Source organism: Bacillus rossius, chromosome 3 (assembly GCF_032445375.1).
Source record: "Bacillus rossius redtenbacheri isolate Brsri chromosome 3, Brsri_v3, whole genome shotgun sequence".
Taxonomy (NCBI): domain Eukaryota; kingdom Metazoa; phylum Arthropoda; class Insecta; order Phasmatodea; family Bacillidae; genus Bacillus; species Bacillus rossius.
Window position 1 is genome coordinate 117,506,642 of NC_086332.1, and position 21,807 is coordinate 117,528,448.

Genomic DNA, 21,807 nt, shown 5'->3' on the forward strand with positions numbered 1-21,807 from the left:
GTGAGCTGACGGGCGGCTGTGGGGGCAGCAAGTGTTGCAGCGGAGTTGTGTGGGCTGACGGGCGGCTGTGAGGGCAGCAAGTGTTGCAGCGGAGTTGTGTGGGCTGACGGGCGGCTGTGGGGGCAGCAAGTGTTGCAGCGGAGTTGTGTGGGCTGACGGGCGGCTGTGGGGGCAGCAAGTGTTGCAGCGGAGTTGTGTGAGATGACGGGCGGCTGTGGGGGCAGCAAGTGTTGCAGCGGAGTTGTGTGCGCTGACGGGCGGCTGTGGGGGCAGCAAGTGTTGCAGCGGAGTTGTGTGGGCTGACGGGCGGCTGTGGGGGCAGCAAGTGTTGCAGCGGAGTTGTGTGAGATGACGGGCGGCTGTGGGGGCAGCAAGTGTTGCAGCGGAGTTGTGTGCGCTGACGGGCGGCTGTGGGGGCAGCAAGTGTTGCAGCGGAGTTGTGTGGGCTGACGGGCGGCTGTGGGGGCAGCAAGTGTTGCAGCGGAGTTGTGTGGGCTGACGGGCGGCTGTGGGGGCAGCAAGTGTTGCAGCGGAGTTGTGTGAGCTGACGGGCGGCTGTGGGGGCAGCAAGTGTTGCAGCTGCTGACGGGGGACAGCGAGGACCACGCGGTGCTGCTGTGCTGCTACCTGCTGCACGCCGGCCGGCAGGCGTGGGTCCTGCTGGGAGAGGCAGCCCCCCACGGACCGAGTGCCTACGTCCTGACCGTGGAGCCGGCCGGCCGGTACCGCCTGTGGGACCCCGTCACCGCCCACTGCTGCGACGTGGCTGACAGCTTCTGCCCTCTGCGCCGCGTCCACTGCCTCCTCAACGACAAGAACGTGAGTCCGTGCATGGGTGTTGCACTGCGTACCTGGCTATCTCTGTGATGGTGCCAGACTTCAGTGCTCATCATGCCACTGAATCTACAACTACTGCTAAATCATTTTTTACTAATAACCAATATGCATTTTTAACTCTTTGAGTAGAATAAAAATACTATGGTCACAATTTGCACTTCTGATGTGTACCTTGTTTTGCTTTTTTTTTTTTTCTGCTTGAAATTTTCTCAACATAAAATTGTATTATCTTATAAATTCTCAGCATAACAAATTAATATGTTAAAAACTACAAAACTATGAGAGCCAAAATAAATAATGTGCATAAAAAATCACCAGTTAACTATTTTTTATCATCCTAAAATAAACTGCTTACACATTGCTACAAAAATGTTGTTCTTGGTGCTGCCTATATCAACTAGAGAACTAAATATTCAGTGACATTTATAAAACATATGAGATGTAAATGAATGTCGGATACAATTATTGAAGCCTTGCAGTGCTCATTTCATTTTAAAAGTTACAATGTCACAAAAAATCCAATTAGTTTGATTATATGCAGTTTTTTTTTCTGACAGCTTAAATATGTCAGAACATTTCTTGCAAAATGTTGATGAGCATAAAACATATAACATAAATGTAAATATTAATTGTTTTCCTAAATATTTTCGTGAACTTAGTAGTTGACATCAGTCCACAGCATTATAGAAAGTCCTGTAAACTACAAAAGGTTCCAAGAAAGTATGTAATAAAGTCTCAGCAATTCTTAAAAAAAAAAAGTTCAGTTCTGAATCCTTAATAGTTTCACAAGAGAAACTATTTAATTTGTTGAAGCCAATTATTGTAAACTTTAGACATTCTATTTAATTACATTCTATGCCTTAAAATAGTAACATTTTTTTAATGACCTATAATAAATTGTCAATACAAAAGAAATGGTGGATTGTAAGATAGCATCTTATAGTTTCTCTAGCTTCCATGCAAATAAGGATGTAGGCTACTTACTGTGTTTGTCTGCGAATGAGTGTATACCTATGTGTTGAATTAAAAACTTTTGTAGTCAGAAAAATAAATACCTTATTTCCTGGTGTGACATAATACGTGGAATGCTATGCATGTCTAGAGAGCATGAAAAGCCGGGCGGTGCCGTGTGCAGGTGTGGGCCAACACGCAGCGGGAGGACCTGCCGTGCCGCACACGGTACGACACGGGGCGCCGCTCCGACTGGTGGCCAGCGTTCAGTGCGGACGTGCCCGCGCCGTGCAGCAGCGTCCAGCCGCCCGTGCTGGAGTACACGGAGACCTCCGTCGCGGCGTGCCGGCGGCTGAGGGATCGGCTGGAGAAGCACCTGCGCGACAGCCTGGCGCGCTGGCGGCCGACCACCAGGCATGATCTCCTGCTCCCTGCCGTAGTTGCACCAACAACAAAATCTGTTCCGTAAAAATAAGCGACTCTGATCGTTTCCAATTGGGCTCTCCGAATATGGGTAGGGTACACGTGTAGCATATTCAGCACCTAAACTCTTACAATTGTCTTGGAATACGGGCCTCAAAGCTAAAACATTAATCTTATACTTTTCCTTGAGCTGTATGTCTGGAGGCCTTTAGCCAGGTGTGGATAGTATCAGCTGCAGACTGCTTTTATTTACTTTGAAAAAACCAAACATATAACCTAATTTTTTTTTTTACTTAGATAAAAGCCTAAACTTAAGATTAATCAAAATCTATATTTAAATAGACAGAACGAAGAAATTGAAGTGCATTTCACAACATTTTGTGTTTTGCCTCATAGTTCAGTGCTATGGAAGGTAATGACTTCAATTTCAGTGTTTGGCATTGTATTGGCTGCAATTTTCCTGTGTGTTTTTTATTGCTATTCACCATATAATCTTTCCACTAATATGTCTTGCATGTAGGAAACTGCGGTTAGTACGGAGTTAAGTATTTAAGTAGTGATGGTTCTGGGACATGCCTAGGTGGCAGGGGGAGAGGGGTTTGCTAAACATAGTTCCTAGAATCAGGTATTAGCTCCCTGAGTGTCATGTGGATATTTAAATAACACTTGGCGAGGATTGTGTTACACTTATGCTATTCTCTGCATCTATTATGTTGTCTGCTGGTGAAATCACAGTTGGTTCAGCAGTGTGAAGGTAGGTGTTGCTGATGTCAGTAGCACTGGTTTTATTTTTAATAAAATTCCAATTGGGGTGGCTCTGTACAGAACTAAGTGACATTAGCAACTTTGAGGTGGCAGGCAGAGACCTTAACCACTGTGCTATTCTGTCAGTTTAGAATGGATGTTTAAAATAAAGTATTAATGCTACAGGTTTTAAAATAAACTACTAAAAGATGCCTCATTTAAATTTTAAAAAAGTATCTGGTAGAAGGCTCTGTATTTAGTAGCAGCTGTTGCGGCTATTAAGTGCCATGCTGTAGTACTAGTGACATCCGCTGGTGGCACCATGTTTAAATTCAAACCTAACTACTAAAGGGTGCCACATTTAAATTTATAAATGTATCTGAGCACTTCTAGAAGGTGTTCCATTAAATGCATTATATGCATGCAAAGAGTTAACATGGAAATATTACCCAACCACCTTCTTGGTATTCAACAACAACCATGTTCTTTAGGCATAGTCCGGAGGCGTTCCTTTACGTGCATGCAGAAGCCGGGTAAGAAAGTTTCCAGGAATGTAAATTTATGTGCCTTTGTAGTATGTATTCAATTTGTGGTAGCTCTGACTTATAGGCATACTTTCTTATGTTAAATAAAAATAGTGAAGCATATAGGAATTTTTTATAAGGATAGTATCCCTTATATTCTTTAATTACTAAACAATAAAAAAGTTTGTGTTTTTAGTATGGTGTAGTGATTTTTATTTAAATGAGGACACTATTTTATTAAAAACTTAATAGTTCCCCAAATGGCAAGCCAGCCTGTGCAGCGGTGTAGGGTGAATGGTGCTGAAATAAACATTAACTCCTCGGGAGGTAACACCCTCGCTACAGGGGTCCCATGCTGGCCCCGCTCACGCAATGAACTTAACTTCAAAAAGCAAGGCACTGAGTAAAAAGATTGAAATATTTTATTATGGAAAAGTAATTTTTTTGAAACACACAATTTCTGCAACAGATTATTGCATGTTCCATACTCAAGCTAGTGTAAGTACCGTGTAACTTATATCTCAAATTATGAACTGTACGAGCCAGCTATTAAACATTTTAAAATTACTTGTACCTGACAAATTTTCTTGAACCAGTTAAAAGTAACGTACATAACAAAAAGGGATAGTGAAATATTGTATGCAATGCATGGGGATTCATTATAGACACTCGCATGCATACGCAGATGCATACACAGATGTGCATGTACATACACACAAATTTAATTTTTTTTTCATTGCCAATCAGTTGTGCCAACACCTAGGAAGTGGGTAGTATGGGAGTATGGGTGTGTGTGATGACGAGGCGGTACCCCCGAACCACCTCCGCGGTGAGGGCTAGTCCCCAGGGACACATGCCCGACGGTCTTGCTACCACCTCCACCACCAACACACCATCTGTCCGGCGGTGGCAGGAGGTGAACTCTGTGTCCTTGAAGGACACAGGTGGTTCACCTCCTTCACGTCCTTCTCTGGAGGCATGCTTTCCTCCACCACCTCCTCAAAGAACGAGGTCACCATCTCCATTGAAGTAGAGTAGACCTTAAACATGACATATTTTTAGAATCCTTTCACAACTGTTAATTCTAGGTTCTGAAGTTAAAAGTGTGAACAAAAAAATGTTTGAAGTTATAACAGGGGGTAGGAGTTATATAAAAATAGCTTTTAAAAAGGCTAGCCTGTAAATCACACATGAGTTAAATAAGTTTACCAGTTGAAACATATAAAATAAGTTAAGATTTGAAACATCCCTACATGTGTTAAATAAGTAGAAGTGTTTAACAAAGGCGGAACATAACGACGGTATTATCGCCATTAGCATAATGGGGGATCCATTTGTGCAAGTTTCATCTGAGAAGATGAGGATGAGAGCGCTATTGTTTTCTTACAACCTCCCTCGGGAGTCAACTGGGGAGGCAAAATAGAGTGATGTGTGCCTTCTACGTACATAGCTCTCAGAGCAGGACAGGATGAGAGAGTGTTGGCATTTTTCTACTAACACCACTCAGAGGCAAAATCAGCAGTATTCTGATCACTTTATAAGATGACTGACTGCTGAACGTAATAAAAGGAAACGTGTGAAATTCAGAGGGGATGAGTCATGTTACGATCTGGGGAAGGGCTTAGATCTTTATGTCCCCAAGGCACAAACTTTTTTCAATCAACGTTTGAACAGATTAATCCTATTGTTCACTGGAGGCATTGTTCTTTCTTATTTTTTTTCCTCTGCTTATTTCGTAAGTGGAACCCAAGTTTTCCTATCCTCTGTCCATTTTCTTAGAACGTCATACTGTACTGTACTGGATCAGTAGCTACCTTATTTACTCCTCTCTACAAGGCATGTAATGTTTTCTGACTTTTGCTTTAGAATCCAAATAAATCAGAGGGTAGTCCTAGTCTGTGCAACAACTGCCTTTTTATTTCTCTTCGGTTTGTGTCTCGCAAGTTGCGTGTGCGTACTTCAATATGGAAGGACCCACTTGATGTAACACATCCATCATCAAAATCTATTCTCTCTATCTCACGGTCTTTAAGAATAAATCATTACTATTCTTACTTCAATTTCCAAAATTACTCCACCTGCAGACGAATCTTAATAGAGTTTTTTAACAGGAGTTGGAAATTAGCATTTTGGATTTTTTTAAATCTATTTCAAGATCTGATCCCATTTTAAGAGCATTTAATTTATCATGAAATGGTTCTACGTGTGACAAATCAAATATGTGTGCTTTTGAAAAAGTTTACTATGTAATCAGATTATCTAAATAATCTTCTAACTCTTTTAGTGCTTCGACATTTGTCATCATAATAACTTTGACTGAAAAAACTGTGATATCTTTTATTGATCCCTCTTGTTTATGCGTCAACATATTTTTAAGCATTCCTTTAATGTTTTTGTAAAATACAGCACAATATTAGAGCTGAATCTCGACATGTGTTACAATCAGTTATCTTTACCCAAGTTCTAAGCAAAATGTCACATAAACCTAGTGAGCAATAAAATGAAACAATTTGTCTACCATTGCGAGGACTATGAACATAATGAATATCAAATTGGTACTCCCAAACACAACCTACATGTTCCTGATAATCTTGTGCATCGCTTCTTTCCCTGTCTACCGTATTCTGTTCGGATACAGTTATACGAATGAATTGAATAGTTCTGGGCATTGGTAAAGGGCCTACAGTCTACAATATTAAGATCTACAACAACTTCTCTATCCGCATTCATTTAAGTCTAAAGTGAGCACAAAATAATATAATCTATCTTGTAATAAAATTCTGGAAGCGAACGCAAAAATTAAAACCCTTCGGAGGTGGATCATGGTACAGCCATCTGGAGACCTAGTTAAATAGCTTATACCAGTTGTTATGTCCTGCATGGCAAAGACAACAAATCTATAGAAAGCAACAATATTTATTGTACAACAAGCAAGAAAGCATACATACAAATTTAGTACTCAGTAGTCGTAGCGACGTAGACTGGTAAAAGTAAGTAAACTAACAATATTACATTACACTGATCAGAGAGCATCTTTCTGCTCGAACATTAAGTTTGGATGAGTTGAATATCGACATCGGAAATGATGTCCCTAGGCGTCGATAGCTGCAATGTGGCATTTACCAGAAGCAGGCTCGGAGTGACAGGGTGGGGTGAGCATGCCTCCTTATATGTGATGAGCCAAATCGGGCATGGCTGATGGGTGTCAGGCAGTCACGCGGCATAGCGCTGCAGGCAGGGTGACGCAAGACATGCTGTCTAGCACGTGATGCTGAACAATCACCGGGCGGATGTAGCCAGGTCACAGGAAATGATCTCAGCGTGACTCAGCCATAAAACTGGTTTGTGCCTCGGATGACCTTGAACAGGGCAAGGCATGAATCTTCAGAGAAAGTGGGCTTGGCAAGCAAACCGGCCTTCAAGTAACAGTGGGTTAAGCCATGGACCAGCCGTGGGGCACTACAATTCATCTTCACTGCCATCACTACTAGTTTCCTCATTTTTATTTAAGTCAACTCTTGACTTAAAGATTTGAGCACGCAAGTCCACACACTTTTGAACTACAGATGCAGAAGAAATGTGTAGTTGTGTATTCCAGTGCAGCTGGTACTCGCACCCAGTAGTTGGGTAGGTGAGGAATGCACAGAGTATAAACACCTGCTGTTTTGATTCATGTTCCAGAACGTTGTGGAACCGCTACTGCACGGCCGTTCTTCGCAAGCTGCTGCCAGCTCTAGAGGAAGCTGCATGGAACAAACGACAGTCGACCAGCCCAGAGCACATGCAGCAACTGCAGTACATCCTTGCCTCTCACAAGGTACCAGTCGTGGAGACTGCGCCATGGTCCATCATGATGGTAGCACGGCCAGGCAGGGTTTCTGCAACTGACTACATCTGTACATTCTACACCTGTTCACAAACATTATAACAAAGAAAATTATTATAAATATTTTAGTTGAGGACTACAAAAAAGAACTTAATGTTTATTTAAATAACTTAAAAGAAAATTATTTTGGTAACTGAATATGTAAACGTACACTAGAGTCCCGTTATAGCGAGGTGTCACGGTTCCGGGTTTGATCCTCGCTATAACCGTGTCCTCGCTATAACCGAATTGGACAGATTTTGGCCCCCAAAAAATAAAAATTAACCGAAAATAGCATTAAAATTGTGTTTAAACCTGTATAATTGGAAAATAACAGGTTATATTAACGAAATCTTAATTTCTGTGAGCAGATGTGTGAATTCTCTTTAAAACGATACCCCACAAGTACGGATGCGATCACCGATTGCGTCAAAATAACCAGAATACCCTACCACGCCACGTAAGTATAGCATCTCAGCCCGCAATCGATTACTCGGCTTGGCACGCGGCGACGCAGCATTGTGCTGCTATCTATTGTCGACGCGGGCTGTCTGCTGGCGGCCATGTTGGTTCGGGATGTTGCTAACAGGCGGCGCTAGTGTAGCGCGACAATTTCATTCCTTACAAAAAAGCAGGAGTGCGGCAACGCACGTATGCCTCAAACGAAATAGTCGCTGGAAAACTATACTTTTTTCATTTAAAGAAACCTGTTAACTTTTTTAGAAAATAAATTTGGGAATAATCTCAAACCAACACCACCCCCTTCCCGGACAGATACCCCAACAACTGACCGAAACAAAAGTTACAAGAAAACTGCCCTAGCGAATCAGAAATAAATACGGTAGTGCCTACTATTTGTCAGATAGTAAAATAAATAACGTGACGTGTTTGTAAACGTGTCACGAATGAAATCATTCCAAACAAGTTTATAAATATTTGTGTATTATTAACGCGATCAATTAGCAACAAGTATAAAGATGGCTCTGACTTTTTTGGCCTAACATAGTTATAAACAATGTTATTATTCGTTAATGAAAATGTCCCAACAAATTAATTAAGAGCATTTATATTTAAAAAAAAAGTGCACATCGTTATGTTTAATGGCGGGAAAAAATAGATTTTGTCTATTTTCTAAATAAGAAATGCGTACAAGTATATGTATATTCAAAGGCTTGGTTTATTCGACTCGAGCATACCTTGGCCTTGAAGCCAGCCAATGATGCTGTGACTGAGTCGCAGGCACAGATAAATAACAGAAGTTTGATAAAAGACAGAAAGGATGGGATTCTATTTTTAAAGCCACGCACTTAGGTGGCGACTGCAAGGTTGAAGAATGTGACAGGTGTCAACGGCAAGATGTCTAGTGGCGAGCGAGAAGGGTGGAGATAACGCAGACAAATAAACAAAGCGCGCTTCACGCGATCACGCCGTAAATTCCTCAAAAAGACCTCGTTATAGCCGTGTTCTCGCTATTACCGTGCTCGCTGTAATGGGATTCTCCTGTAGTTTGCAGTAATTTATAAAATTGTGCTCTGATGGAATCCTTATGACTTAATTAAGTAATCCATTTTTACATTAAATCAAAAGAGCCGATTTCATCATAAGAAATTACTGATTATGCTAAAAAAAAATTAATGTGCATTATGACTCGTGTTTTTTTCCTGCAACAATCTATAATATATGCATTTCATATATATCAAATAATCTGTGATTATGACTACAAATTAACAAAAATATATATATTTTTAAATTAAATTATCTGTAGGCTCAATATAAGTTATCAAACTTAAAATTTTACTGGTTAATGAAAATGCATGGCCTTTTTTTTTTTATTATCTTGCATTTTACACCCTTATATAATTTCTTAACCCCCCCCCCCCCCCTTCCACAATTTTGCATCAATTTTGCTTTGACTCCTGTGAAGTATGGAAATAAAGGTTTCACTGTACCTATGTTGAAAGTTCATTAGAAAAATATCTTGTACTGCCAACACAGTGCCCAAGGGATGTGGCACAAAACTATGAGGCATATAAAACTATATTAAAATTCCCTGGAATGTTCATTACTTTAATACTTTGAATACGTACAGAACTTGCCAAAAAGCCTCGGCAGCTGAAAAAATAAATGATGAAAAAAACCATGGTGCCGCCGAGTCGCGCACCTGTCTCTCGTCCTTTCTTTTACTCAGACAATAGCAAATGTTCTAGAATTATTATGAATGCTTCTGAGTAGCTTCAGATGTAAAATAAATGCATTGAAACAAAATTTATAATAAATAACATACTGATAAAAATACATTTACACATATAACTTAGTAAGAAAAATGAGAACCAGTAAAAATATTGTTAAATGGCTTTGCTAAATAAAATATCTTGACACAAATATTATTTACAAGAATATTAATAATAATAAACTACAACTATAAAAATTAGTTCACTATAACCATGAAACCATATAATCAGCTGATTCCTCTGAATGATTATGTAGAATATTTAAAAACACAATAAAAAAGAAACTTTATTACACTCACTATCGTCAAGTGAAAGAGTAGTAGAAAATATTGCATGGACAATGGAACACAATGATTTTTTTTTTTTTTACTTTTTATGCTTGAAAAAAAATTTTGTATTTCTTTTGACATGCCTACCAGTAGCGGAGCAAAAAATAAAAGTCTATGACCCTGGACTACATCAGAAATCATGGGCTGTCTTATGCCATGGGTATTAAAAATTAAACATCCTAGTTGCAACTGTGTGTAAATTGATATTCATTCGTTATCTTCCACTACGTGACACACAGCTTCCTTTCTGCGTTTATCTACGAGGGTTGTCTGAAAAGTTTCCGATCTCAACATGAAGATGGCAGCACTCATCAACAAAAATTGGGGAATGTGTTTAGTCATGTTTTGGAATATACTGTCTGAAATTTCAGCTATTTTGGACGAGGAGTTGTTTTTTAACAATTGTTTGCGTGAGTCTCTGCATAATAGTTGTTTACGAACGTGATAGCCTCCTCATTCGACAAAAATGTCTGTCCTCTGAGTGCAACTCTTAGCCTAGGGAACAAAAAAAATGTCAATTGGGTTTAGATCTGGTGAGTTAGGAGGGTGGTCAAGCAGCAGTTCGTAGATTTTCACCATGGCAACCGCTGAGGTGTAAGCTGGTGCATTGTTCTAATGAAACAAATTTTTTTGTTTCTGCAAATGTGACATTTTTCTGCAATTTCTGCCTTCAGCTTGTCAAGTAATGATTACGTAGTTATGTTATTCTTTTTTCAAAATAATATATTAAGATAATTCCATGACTAGCCTAGAAAACAGTATCTCTGTTTTTTCTCCGGCCAAAGGAACAGTCTTTACATTTTTTGGAGCTGATTCTCCCTTCGCGGTATTTAGTGTCGCAGACGTTCATCGTCACCCGAGCTGGTGTGGCCATGTTTGAATTGAGCTGCCCGAAATATCCCTGTGGTAAATGATGGCGCAGAGTCACCGTGCACACCGTCCAACTTGTCTTCAATTAGCGTAGGCGTATTGCCTTTCAAAAACAAACATTTAATGACACTTCGATACAATTTTTTTTTCATTTTCACAAAAATATGCGCATCGACTCACAAAAACGATGGTTAAAAAATCAATTCACGTCCAAAATGGCTGAAATTTCAGACAGTATATTCCAAAACATGATTAAACTCATTCCCCAATTTTCATTGACGAGTGCTGCCATCTTCATGTTGAGGTTGGAAACTTTTCAGACACCCTCGTATGACCTATTGGATGTTGTGACAAAAACTAAATACATAATAGAACTGTTCTGCATTTGAGAGGAAATTTTGCAGTAAATGTGTTGATAATATTACTGAACTTAAGTACAGTTTACGTGACCTCTGTTAACAATTAAAGGGTTCAGAATTTTGAGATCATTTGGTCACCATTTTGCCAATAAAGTGTTTTTTAAAAAAAATTTCTGTTTTATGTGAAATGGAGGTGATTTGACGTTATTTTGCAGTTCGTGAAACGTTACTGACCCTACTAGTAATCCACATGATGGTTCTAATTAATAAGAAATACATCAAAGGGTTTTTTTTTGCTTAATCAAACACACTAACTTTTAAAAAAATTATATGATATTGAAAGAAAGGGAATTGCGAGTATTTTATGTTTGAATTGAGCATTTAGAAATTCCTCAAATACTTATCCCTAAAAAAGTCGAATTGAGCTAAATGTAAATAGGGACATTACAGTTTCGCAGACAATGTTTTAATTACTTTTTTAATAATTTTTTTCCTGTACGTATTTCAAGCAGAAAAAGTATTTTCTATCAAGTGCTGTTTACTATTGCATCAGAAAAACCTAAGAGTGTAGTATCGTTAGATTCAATAATGTCGATAGATGGCTCTAAGCACTTTTGTGATACTTTTTTAAGTGAAAAAGTCTGTAATTATCATACATTTTTACACCCATGATATTACACTAACTGAATGGAATTATTTGCGGAAAAAACAAGTATAAGGGACATAATGAGTTAAAATTAGGGATGGGCCGGTCAAATCCTCGAATCCCACCGAATCTCTAGTATTCGAAAGATTCGAAATTCGAGGGAAAAGATTCGGGATTCGAGGAAAAATATTGATGTAAATGTAGTACCTACGTACTTTAAAAACTTAAATGCTTACAATTTACTTGGCCTGTTTACGTTTTCCTTGGAACACATCCTATTGAGGTACAGCAGAATCCTCGTTAATACGTGATGGTCAGGACCGAGATAATCACGGATTACCGAATTTCACGGACTAGCGATTAAAAGCCCGGAAGGTCTTGTCAAGCTTCTCAGACACCGGCGTGCAGCTGGGTTAAGGCCGTTCACGGTAAGGGCCGGCCGTCTTCGAATTAGTGTCTCGGCTTAAAAAAAATACAGCACTGCCTAGCCATTAGTTCACGGTTATTTACAACAGCCGAAGAGAGAAAGATAAGATCGTGCTGACCTTGCACCCCCCCCCCCCCCCCCTTCCTCGTTCAGCCGAATGCCAGCCAGACACGTCACTCGCCAGGCGCCTGCCGTGCGTTGGCGGGTGGAAACAAACAAAGGGAGACCAGAAGCAGAAGTCAGGACATCCCCCTCAAGTTTAAAGAGTGACAAATGTGACAGCTGAAAGGGGGGCGATACAAAGGGTCAGTACAAACAGCGTTGCAGAGTTTGGCGGCCCACGCGATGGCTTGTAGTGTTTGCCGGCCGCCGGTGACGTTAATTTTAAGCTCTGACAATTTTTACTTCTCTTTTTTTTCTTCTCTTTTAAATCGTCCCGGATTATCCAATTCCCGAATTAGCGCATCACGGATTAACGAGGTTCTACTGTATTGTCCTTTTAATTCGTTTGTAGCTATTTTAACTGTGCGCGCCGCATCGGCTTCCGGCACTCAGCTCCCCTGCTCCTTCTCCCTTCTTTCTCCCCCTCCTTAGTGTTTCTATGTCTACTCGTTCACCCCCTCCTCTCGTTGATTGGCGCATGCGCGCGCTGCGGCGCAATGTTATAAAAGCTGTGTTTGTTGGTCAGGAGCTCTTTTTCTTCCTTGATTTTTTGTCAGGCTCGGTTGTCAGCGGTTGTAGTCTACGAGCATGTAGTCGTTTAGGTCAACTTAGACCTACGTGTGTGTGCGACCTCAGGGGAAACATGTAAGTTGGAATTGAGTTATGTGTGAGGCGGTGGCCCTTGCTTTAATGTAGTCATATATTTGTAATTTGTTTTTCTAAATTCCCTTTCGGCCGCCACCTGGAAAATTATAAGTTTGGATTAATGTTTTAACGTGACTTAACGTAATCTAACTGGGAAACTTAGTTTTGTTTTTTTTGGTGATTTTCTACCCCTGAGTCGTTGTCGCATCTGTTTTGATCTTTTATTTAATTATGTAAATCTTTAAGTATAACTGCACCTTGCAGTAGCTTTGTCATCGTAACGCTTTTAACTGCACTTTGCAGTAGTTTGAAAAATGTAAAATGTTTGAATTGTAATACTAGACACTGCTCTTACTTCACGTCATCTGCGTTGTGTAATGGGATCGTTACACGGTGTAGCCGGCTTACCATTGAAGCCCGTTTTGTCCTATATCATTTTTCTTTGCCTAAAATTGTATCGACTTAACAACATCAGTAATTTATTGTTTTGATTTAATTGTTTGAATAAAAATGTCTGTGTACCTGAAACCTTTTACCTTGCTTACCCAACTGCTCCAATCACGTAAACCGCAGTCCTAGCCAGGCTCTGGTCTTCCTTCAATCCCTAATAGGCCCCAACCTATTTCACGTTATTATATAAAAAAATTATGAAGCATGTACTGATTTGGGAAACTTACTTTATATTCATGAACATGGATGCATTGTCGCTACATTGGCATTAAATAAGGCATAAATCACATAAGTATTCTCAGAATATGCTAAAAAAATAAAATAAAGCACATTTAGGATATAGACTAAATATGAATCTTGTTTTTTTTTTTTTTAAATAACTTTACTGAGAAATCTGTTATTTAGTAATACAACAATAATGCCGACTTTCATCACAAGTTACGGTCGCACATGTAGTAATAACAATGAAATAATGAATGACAAAAATTAATACATTATACAATTATTATTTTAATCGCAATTCAATTTTAAATATTCTGATACAGATTCTATTTATGAATTTTTTTAGGACAAGTTTGGTTTGTGTAGACTACCAACGTTAAAATATGTATTATCTGAGAATTCCATGATGGCCAACCAATGAATTTGTTAACCAATCATTTTGAGCAACATGAAAAATAACTAATATTAATATAAACAATTTTAATGGGAAAACTAGAGAAAACACCCCGTCACTTTTAACTTCGGGCATATTAATCACTATGCTTTAGTGAGGCTTAATTTTAAAAGATGCACGACAATATTTCTTATGGCCTAAAACCATTGAAGCCAAGATGGCGCCTTTCAGTTTCCATTAAATATTTCAGGAAAGCGTTTACCTTCATTTGGGACTTTAAACAAATGTTAAGTTGGTAACTACAAAATATTGTTCCGTCGGATGTTGAATTTCGTTTTCCGATTTCCGTTGATACATGAATCACTGTACTCACAGATAATGCCTGAATGCCTTAAATCCACCAAGTCGAATTCTACAGCAATTGATGAAGTGACCAGATTCTTACGTGATCCTACAGTTAACCCAGAAATAAACATTCTCGAATACTGGAAAACTCAGTCTGCGTGTTCACCCAGGCTACATAAACTGTCCAAAAAATATTTGTGTTCACCACCTGCGAGTGTTCTCTGAACGTTTGTTCAGCACTGCAGGAATTATATGTGACCAAAAACGGAATCGTCTTGATCCAGACCATGTCAAAATCCTTGTTTTTTTTTTAAATAAAAATTTAAAGGGTTAAATAATTCTGCATAATGTTTAAATTTTTCTCTTAACTTATAAATTATTTTATAATTAACCCTTGAGAACTGGATTCGGATTCGAGGGGTGGACTCGAGGTACTGTTTGGGATTCGGATTCGAGATTCGGATTCGAGAAAAATGGAATTCGAACCATCACTTGTTAAAATTTTAGAAATAGACCTTGAATAAAAGTAGTGATGAAAAAAAACAAAACAAAAAATCATCAAGGTGGGTGGGACAGAGCCTTAACAACTGTTGGGAGCAAACCAATTATTATTATTATTATTATTATTATTATTTTCTGTATCTCTTTTGAATTTTTGCAAATAAAACGTTTTTTGAGTAATCTAGTTCCTAGGAATATTTTCTTTTAAAAAGAGGAAAGCCTTTCAGTAGAAAACAAAGGAGTTTAATTAAAATTTAAAAGTTGTTTTTAAACTATTCAAAAAAATTTCTTAAAGGGGATTTCAAAATGTGTTTAACTTGAGGGGTGATCATAATATTAATCTTGACTTGGAAAATACATACATTTCTGTGTTTTTCTTCCAATAGAAATACATGCTTTATGCTCCGTTGACACAAATTTTTTAAAAGATATTGTATTTAAGAGTGGAATGTGTGCACATACTAGCCACAAATATGAAGATGTTCTCAGTCAAAGCATTTAGGAGTTAGGTGCGAGGTCACATGGAACTACCACTGATTCTCACGACTTGCACATCCATGGATAATTAAAAATCTATATAAGTAACTATAATTTAATTTTTAAAATCATAAAAAAAAAAAGATTTATTTATTTATTTATTTATTTACTGTCTCACATTCTGATGTGCTATTTAGGCGACTAGACTTCCATGATTATTAAGGAGCCAAACAGTAGTTTCATTTAGACATAATTATATATGTTATTGTGAAGGTGTTCGTATAAAGATGTTACAACTAGACCATGTTAACATGCTCAAGTCATTAGAGAAGTTTAGAAAACTTATTACAGGACTTAGTAGCATTTTAACAAATGTGTTTGTTGTAATTTGCCTTAAAGCTCTGTCTCACTATCATGTTGATTTTTTCACTTCTTCATCCTTAATCATATTTAAGGGCTTTTTCTGAAATTTTAACATATCTCCCTTGCATTTATTTAATCTTGTCATCAATATTTTTAACACATATTCACTAAATGTAATATAATGAGAGTAAAAAGTCTCACAATTTTTCATAATTTTTATCACTTGTACAATTGTTTACACCCATTATATTACACTTAGTGTGATCTGTTGAAAATATTTGTGACAGTACATCAAATGAAAGGGAAGTATTGTGTTAAAATTTCAGTAATATTCCTTAATAAATAGTAATGACAAGAGCATGAAGAAATTAGCAAGGTGAGTGAGACGGAGTCTTCACTCAGAAAGAACCAAATTGTGCATGCTGCTTGCAGATGTGTGGTTTCCCGATAAACCTGCCGTACGTGGACATGACTACAGTGACGGAGGCAGTCAAGGCCACGGGTGTCCACTTCAACGAGAGCCCGGACGTGGAGTTCGCTCTGGCAGTACACATCCACCCGTTCCCCAACAACGTGCTCTCCGTATGGGTGTACGTCGCTTCGCTTATCAAGAGGCGGTGATCTGTCGGCTGTATCATTGCTCTGTGCCTGCTCTCTTGTCTTGCATAACTGTGAGCTGTGGAGGTATCTTTCATTTCTAGTCTGTGAGCACCAAATATTTTTACATACAAATAAATTTTCACGGAAAAAAACACAATTGTTTGCTTGTGTATTTCAAACCTTTACTTCTAATAATTAAATACCATATGTTTCTTAGCACATGAATTTCTTATGTAAATTTCAGTGAAATTTACTGCACAAATAATTTTCAGTGACTATGAAAAGTTTTAAATATAATTATTGTTCTAGTGAGTCGCAACTGTATGAGGAAGATAGATTCAGCATCGTTGCACTCAAAGACGGATGTTTGAAGGTGATGCCTCCAAGTCAGCACAAGCGTCTGTAAGGACCAGTCCATCCAGTAAACCCCTTTCATCCACCGTGTGTTTGGCTATCCTGGCAAAAACACTCAAATTCCCCGTAAGTGTACTGAGCACTAGAAGACAGTAACATGGCCTTCAGGTTATGGACAGTATCTCACTGTTCAAAGACCATCCAAACAAAACCACCCGGACACAGCCACCACAAGTTCCGCATGCTAGCAGACAGTGCCATCACTGCAGCAGTACAGGGTGTCTACTGACCCTGGAAAACCTGGAAATATCAGGGAATTTTGTAATCAGGGAAAAATCAGGGAATTTTTTTAAAAATCAGGGAATTTTTTTAAAAATCAGGGAATTTTTGTTTGGTAGGTTGTAGTTGGCAATATACGTTTTTTGTTTATTGATCAGCTTGCATTGACGTGGCATCATGTGTATCCCCTCCCATTTTTATTTTTGAATGACAAATAACGAACAGTTCCCACGTCAAAATTCTTTTATTTACCATCGGATTCGGAAGTGGCTTAAAATCACGTGATACAATCTGGTTCAAGATGGTCTGTTATCCCGCTGACATGACGTGCTGCAGCATGTGCTTCCCACGTTCAGATTATACCGATAGGTGCATTTAATTTTAAGTATTTATGGATGCCCTCAACGTAAACTGGACATTTTTGTTAGCGTTGAAAATACATATCACAGACACTTTTGGTGAAGATTCACCATCGTTGCTAGAAATTGGTAGCTGTGGGCTTCATACGGTCCATGGTGCTTTCAAAACTGGAATTTCTGTTACACAATGGGACGTTTTTAGTTTTTTGAGGCACAGTTACTATTTGTTTAAGCACATATCTGCAAGGAGGGCAGATTACATTAGAATAACTGGATCAGAGCTTTTTCCCAAGAAATTTTGTGCAATCAGATGGAATACTGCAGTTGCTGAGCGTGCCATGAAAACGTTACCCCACCTAAAGAAATTTGTTAGTGAAGTTTCTATTTCATCTCTCTCTTTCAGTGTAGTGAAATGTGCTCTTGAAGATAATCTTCTAAAAGTAAAATTGACATTCTTACATTTTTTGGCATCAGAGCTGGAATTGTTTCTCACAATGTTTCAAAGTGAAGCACCCATGGCACCTTTTCTCTATGATTCACTGGTTTTATTAGCTTTGGCAGGAAAATTTTGAAACCAGAAGTACTGAAGAGCTTTAGGGAGAAATGCAATGTATCTCGATTGGATGTAGATAACCAGGAAAATCTATTGACTGCTAACAATATCAAGTTAGGTTATGCAGTACGCCATGCCATAAAGAAAGAGAAAGTACCAGAAAAGTCTGTCCTGTTACAGAAAAATGATAGGACATGTCTAAAGGTTATGGTAAAAAAACTTCAAGACAAAAGTCCCCTGAAGTACAATCTTACCAAGGGAATTTCCTGCTTATGTCCGTCTGTGGCTTTAAATTCGGGTGTGAGGAAACAGCATGTGAAGTACAGTTTAGAATATTGTCTTCAAAACAGGTGGCTATCAGGACAAGAAGCTGATAACATTGAGTGATCATATCAGTTGGTATGTTCCTTGCAAGATTCTGCAGCACTGTTCTCGTCTTTTTCTCGAGAAGACTGGCGCCTTGATCACTTGTGGATGCTCATTCTTAAGGCATATACAGTAGCTTCTAAAACAGGCCTTCTAAAGTTTGTGAGGATGGTGTTGGTACTTTCCCATGGAAATGCATCATTGGAAAGAGGATTTTCAGTGAATTCTAATCAGCTGACTGAAAACTTGCAGGAAGAAATACTGATCGCACAAAGACAGATGAATGACTTTGTTCAACATTCTGGAGGTGTAGAGCAGTATGTAAGAAATGCTAGTTGTAGGCGTAAGGAAGCCCTGCAAACAAAACAAAAAGAAAAGGAAGCTACAGACAAGAAGAAGGCAGAAAAAAGAAGAGTAGAAGAGGAGATCAAGGCATTGCAGTTGAAGAAGGCTCGAATGTTGGATTTGGCTCGTTCTGAAGTAAGTGCAATAGACGCAAAAGTTGAGTCACTGCGAAATTGATGGGAGCTTCCTTTTACTAATTATTTTTGCAAAAGGAAGTGTGTAAAATATTTGTAGCAGCATGTTTTATTTGCCATCAATTGAGTCACTTTGGCCACGTTTGGAAGAAGGTAATTTTTTTACTAATTTAAGTAAGTTGAAATACTTTTAAACCCGTCAATGTAATATTATGTAATTTTTTTCAGTTTCTTGGAATGTCGTAATTGTGTTAAAGAAAACCTGGAAAAATTCAGTTTTAGACCTGGAAAACCTGGAAAAATCAGGGAATTTAATTTACTAGATCTGGTAGACACCCTGAGCAGACTTGGAAACCTCCACACGCACGTACATTAGAGCAGATTTGTGCAGTATCACTTGTCAGTATTTTGTGATACGTGGAAGAAATTAACAAATTTGCTCTTTAAAAATATCTCAAATTGATGGCAATATATCACTAACCACATGAACTCAAATACTGGTATCACAAAATTACCATAGCATAACAATCAACATCACTAATACTCATATAGAAACTTGATTTTGTAACCAAATTTCAGTAATACACATACCGTATCACTTGTGCAAATAGTGGTAATATTCAACAAGCTTGTAACAAACTATCATTAGAAACTGCTACAAGTAAATATTGATATATTGCAAGTATCGCAGTATTGCCAATATAGCAACCAGTATATTGACGTAAGGCACAGCATAAGCATACATCTGTCGCGGCACCACCTGAAGGCCTGGAAGGAGGGTTGGAATAATAAGATTTGGTCGGAAATGGGTGCCAGCTGGCAGTGGGATTAAGTAAGCGTCACGGCAGAGCACATGTGGATGGGCTCTTCCAACATAGTCATGAGGTGGCGGCCGCAAGCATGAAACTGACACAAGTCCTGACTGCGAATTCTCATTCTCAGGAATACTTATAAGTCAGACAGGTTTTTTTTTTATTATTTATTTATTTATTTATTTATTTATTTATTTATTTATTTAAACAAATATGCACCAAACTGTACCTGATGTGCTGCCTTCTGATCCTATTGCTTATCTTACTCACAAATATATAGTATGCACCCAATTCTTATTACTAGAAATTCAGCAGTGGCATGGCCACACGTATAAAAGTGTTTGTGCGTATGATCAAAATGTGCTACTGTCTGCAGGATGTCCACCAACTGTGAATGTCAGGAAAACTGGGAAAATGGCTGGGATTTGAATCGACCAGGAACTAAAAGAGAAAAGCTGTGAATTTCTAGATAATTCCGGGAATATTAAGTTGTGTTAGTATTGCTTTCCTGTTCCACGCCCCCAGGCCAACAGTGGACGGCTCTGTGAGTGAACGCATTTTGCTGGAATCACAGTAGTGCAGTGGTTTGACAAGTAGGATGCGATGCAACAGAAAAATATCCAGATACGCACCCACTGTCACTTTTCCCTAGCGGTTTAACAGCTGCTGGCGATGGTTATCTTGACAGCTAAGGTAATTATCTTTTTCCCTGGATTGACAGATAAAGATCACTTTACAGTGCAAAAATATTTTTCCAAGTGTTACATCTGCACAGCATGCACCCTTTTAACATTCCACGTCTCGCTCACTCATGCAAGTGATAACAAAGCGATGTCATGGCACTCAACCGTCTTGACCTCTCTGGAGTGGTCCATAGTTAAAGCCATTTAGTAAACCAACATTGCAAGAAAAATTCATTTCAATTTCCTTATGAAATTAGTTCAAATGGACATAGCGCTAATTAAAAGATATTTTTGTGCTGTGAATTGTGTCGTGATTATACTCATTTTGGTGACAATTGTTAGTCAAATATGGTTTTTGTGGGTATCTTTCCTTTCAGAAAATGTATACTATTAAATAGGGGTGTGCGAAGCTTCGAGTATTCGAAATCGAGTCGAAGATATTTTTTTCCTTTGACTTTGGCTTCGACAAAAATAAACTTTGAGTGGAAAAGTCGAAGATTTTTGCCAGAAACGTTTGGCCCACTATTTGGATCAATATATATACTGCCAAAATATATTTGCGGCGGGTAATTTCCCGTTTATGTATATTCATTGGTTGTTTATTATACCCGCTGACACTTTTAAAACTAAAATTTACTGCGCAGCAGCGATATAATTATTGTTTTATTTACATTTGCCGGCACAATTTGTCACTAGGCCGAAGTAAACCAATATCGTAAAATAAAATCACGGAATTATTTATTTGGGGAAATAATAAGATACAACTTGCCTTAATGTTAGCACCTTTCCCGTGAAGACTACACGCCCAAGCCTTCTGTGGTCCCGAGGAGGGGAGTGACGGGAGCGCTAGTGTTGTAGTGAGAGAGGGGTGGGGAATGAGGAGGGGTTGGCAGTAGGGGAATACCGTTAGCTGTGGAAGCAAGGAGTATACACATGCGTTCATAAGTGTATGCAACATGTAAGCATGATTACCTGGATGAAACGATGGCCATGAAGTGCAGTCGTGCAGTAAGAGATGTTGTGATAAGGTGAAGGTACAGTCGTATGAAACAGCAAAACACAGTGTCTACGGAGATGTCACAGTGTGTACCAAAGTGTGTCATAGCATCACATCGTACCGTTTGTGTTATAATAATTATTTCACTCAGCACCATATTTAACATACATGTCGGTATACATTTGCCTATAATCAAAGAAAATATTGATTGTGTGATTAATTAATGAAAAGAATGCAAGAAACATTTCAACACAGTTTCGTGCATAGTGCATGTAACAAACGCTCACTCAGCCATTTAGTTCTTCAATTCCTGATATGTTACCATTGGAATATGTGCTGCAGTTGTCCGAAAAGTCCCATTCACTGTCTGAGCTGGACTCGCCAAAGTTAACAACAATTTTCTCAATTTCATGCTCCATTAGACAGTCACCTGTCCAGTACTCTGCTTCTGTATGTTTTACATGTAAAATAGCATTTTGCCATTCTTCTTTGGTTACGCTATTGATTGCTTCTGTTTTGATATTTTCAATGGTACGTGATGATTGAGCGACATTTTTTTC

General features: G+C 38.6%; 1 protein-coding gene across 4 annotated transcripts in view; it reads left to right on the forward strand.

Moving 5' to 3' along the window:
• Positions 1 to 16,532, forward strand: part of LOC134531185 (coiled-coil and C2 domain-containing protein 2A) — a 210,444-nt gene extending 193,912 nt beyond the window's left edge. For 3 of the 4 annotated variants that reach the window (XM_063366819.1, XM_063366821.1, XM_063366820.1), the window contains exons 23-26: positions 568 to 819; positions 1,973 to 2,202; positions 7,161 to 7,296; positions 16,198 to 16,532. In XM_063366819.1, the coding sequence (XP_063222889.1) occupies positions 568 to 819; positions 1,973 to 2,202; positions 7,161 to 7,296; positions 16,198 to 16,386 (807 nt within the window). In that variant the 3' untranslated portion in view covers positions 16,387 to 16,532. Of the gene's footprint in view, positions 1 to 567; positions 820 to 1,972; positions 2,203 to 7,160; positions 7,297 to 16,197 lie in introns of those variants that run through there. The other variant, XM_063366822.1, reaches the window with a different exon arrangement.
• The last annotated feature ends 5,275 nt before the right edge of the window (positions 16,533 to 21,807 follow it).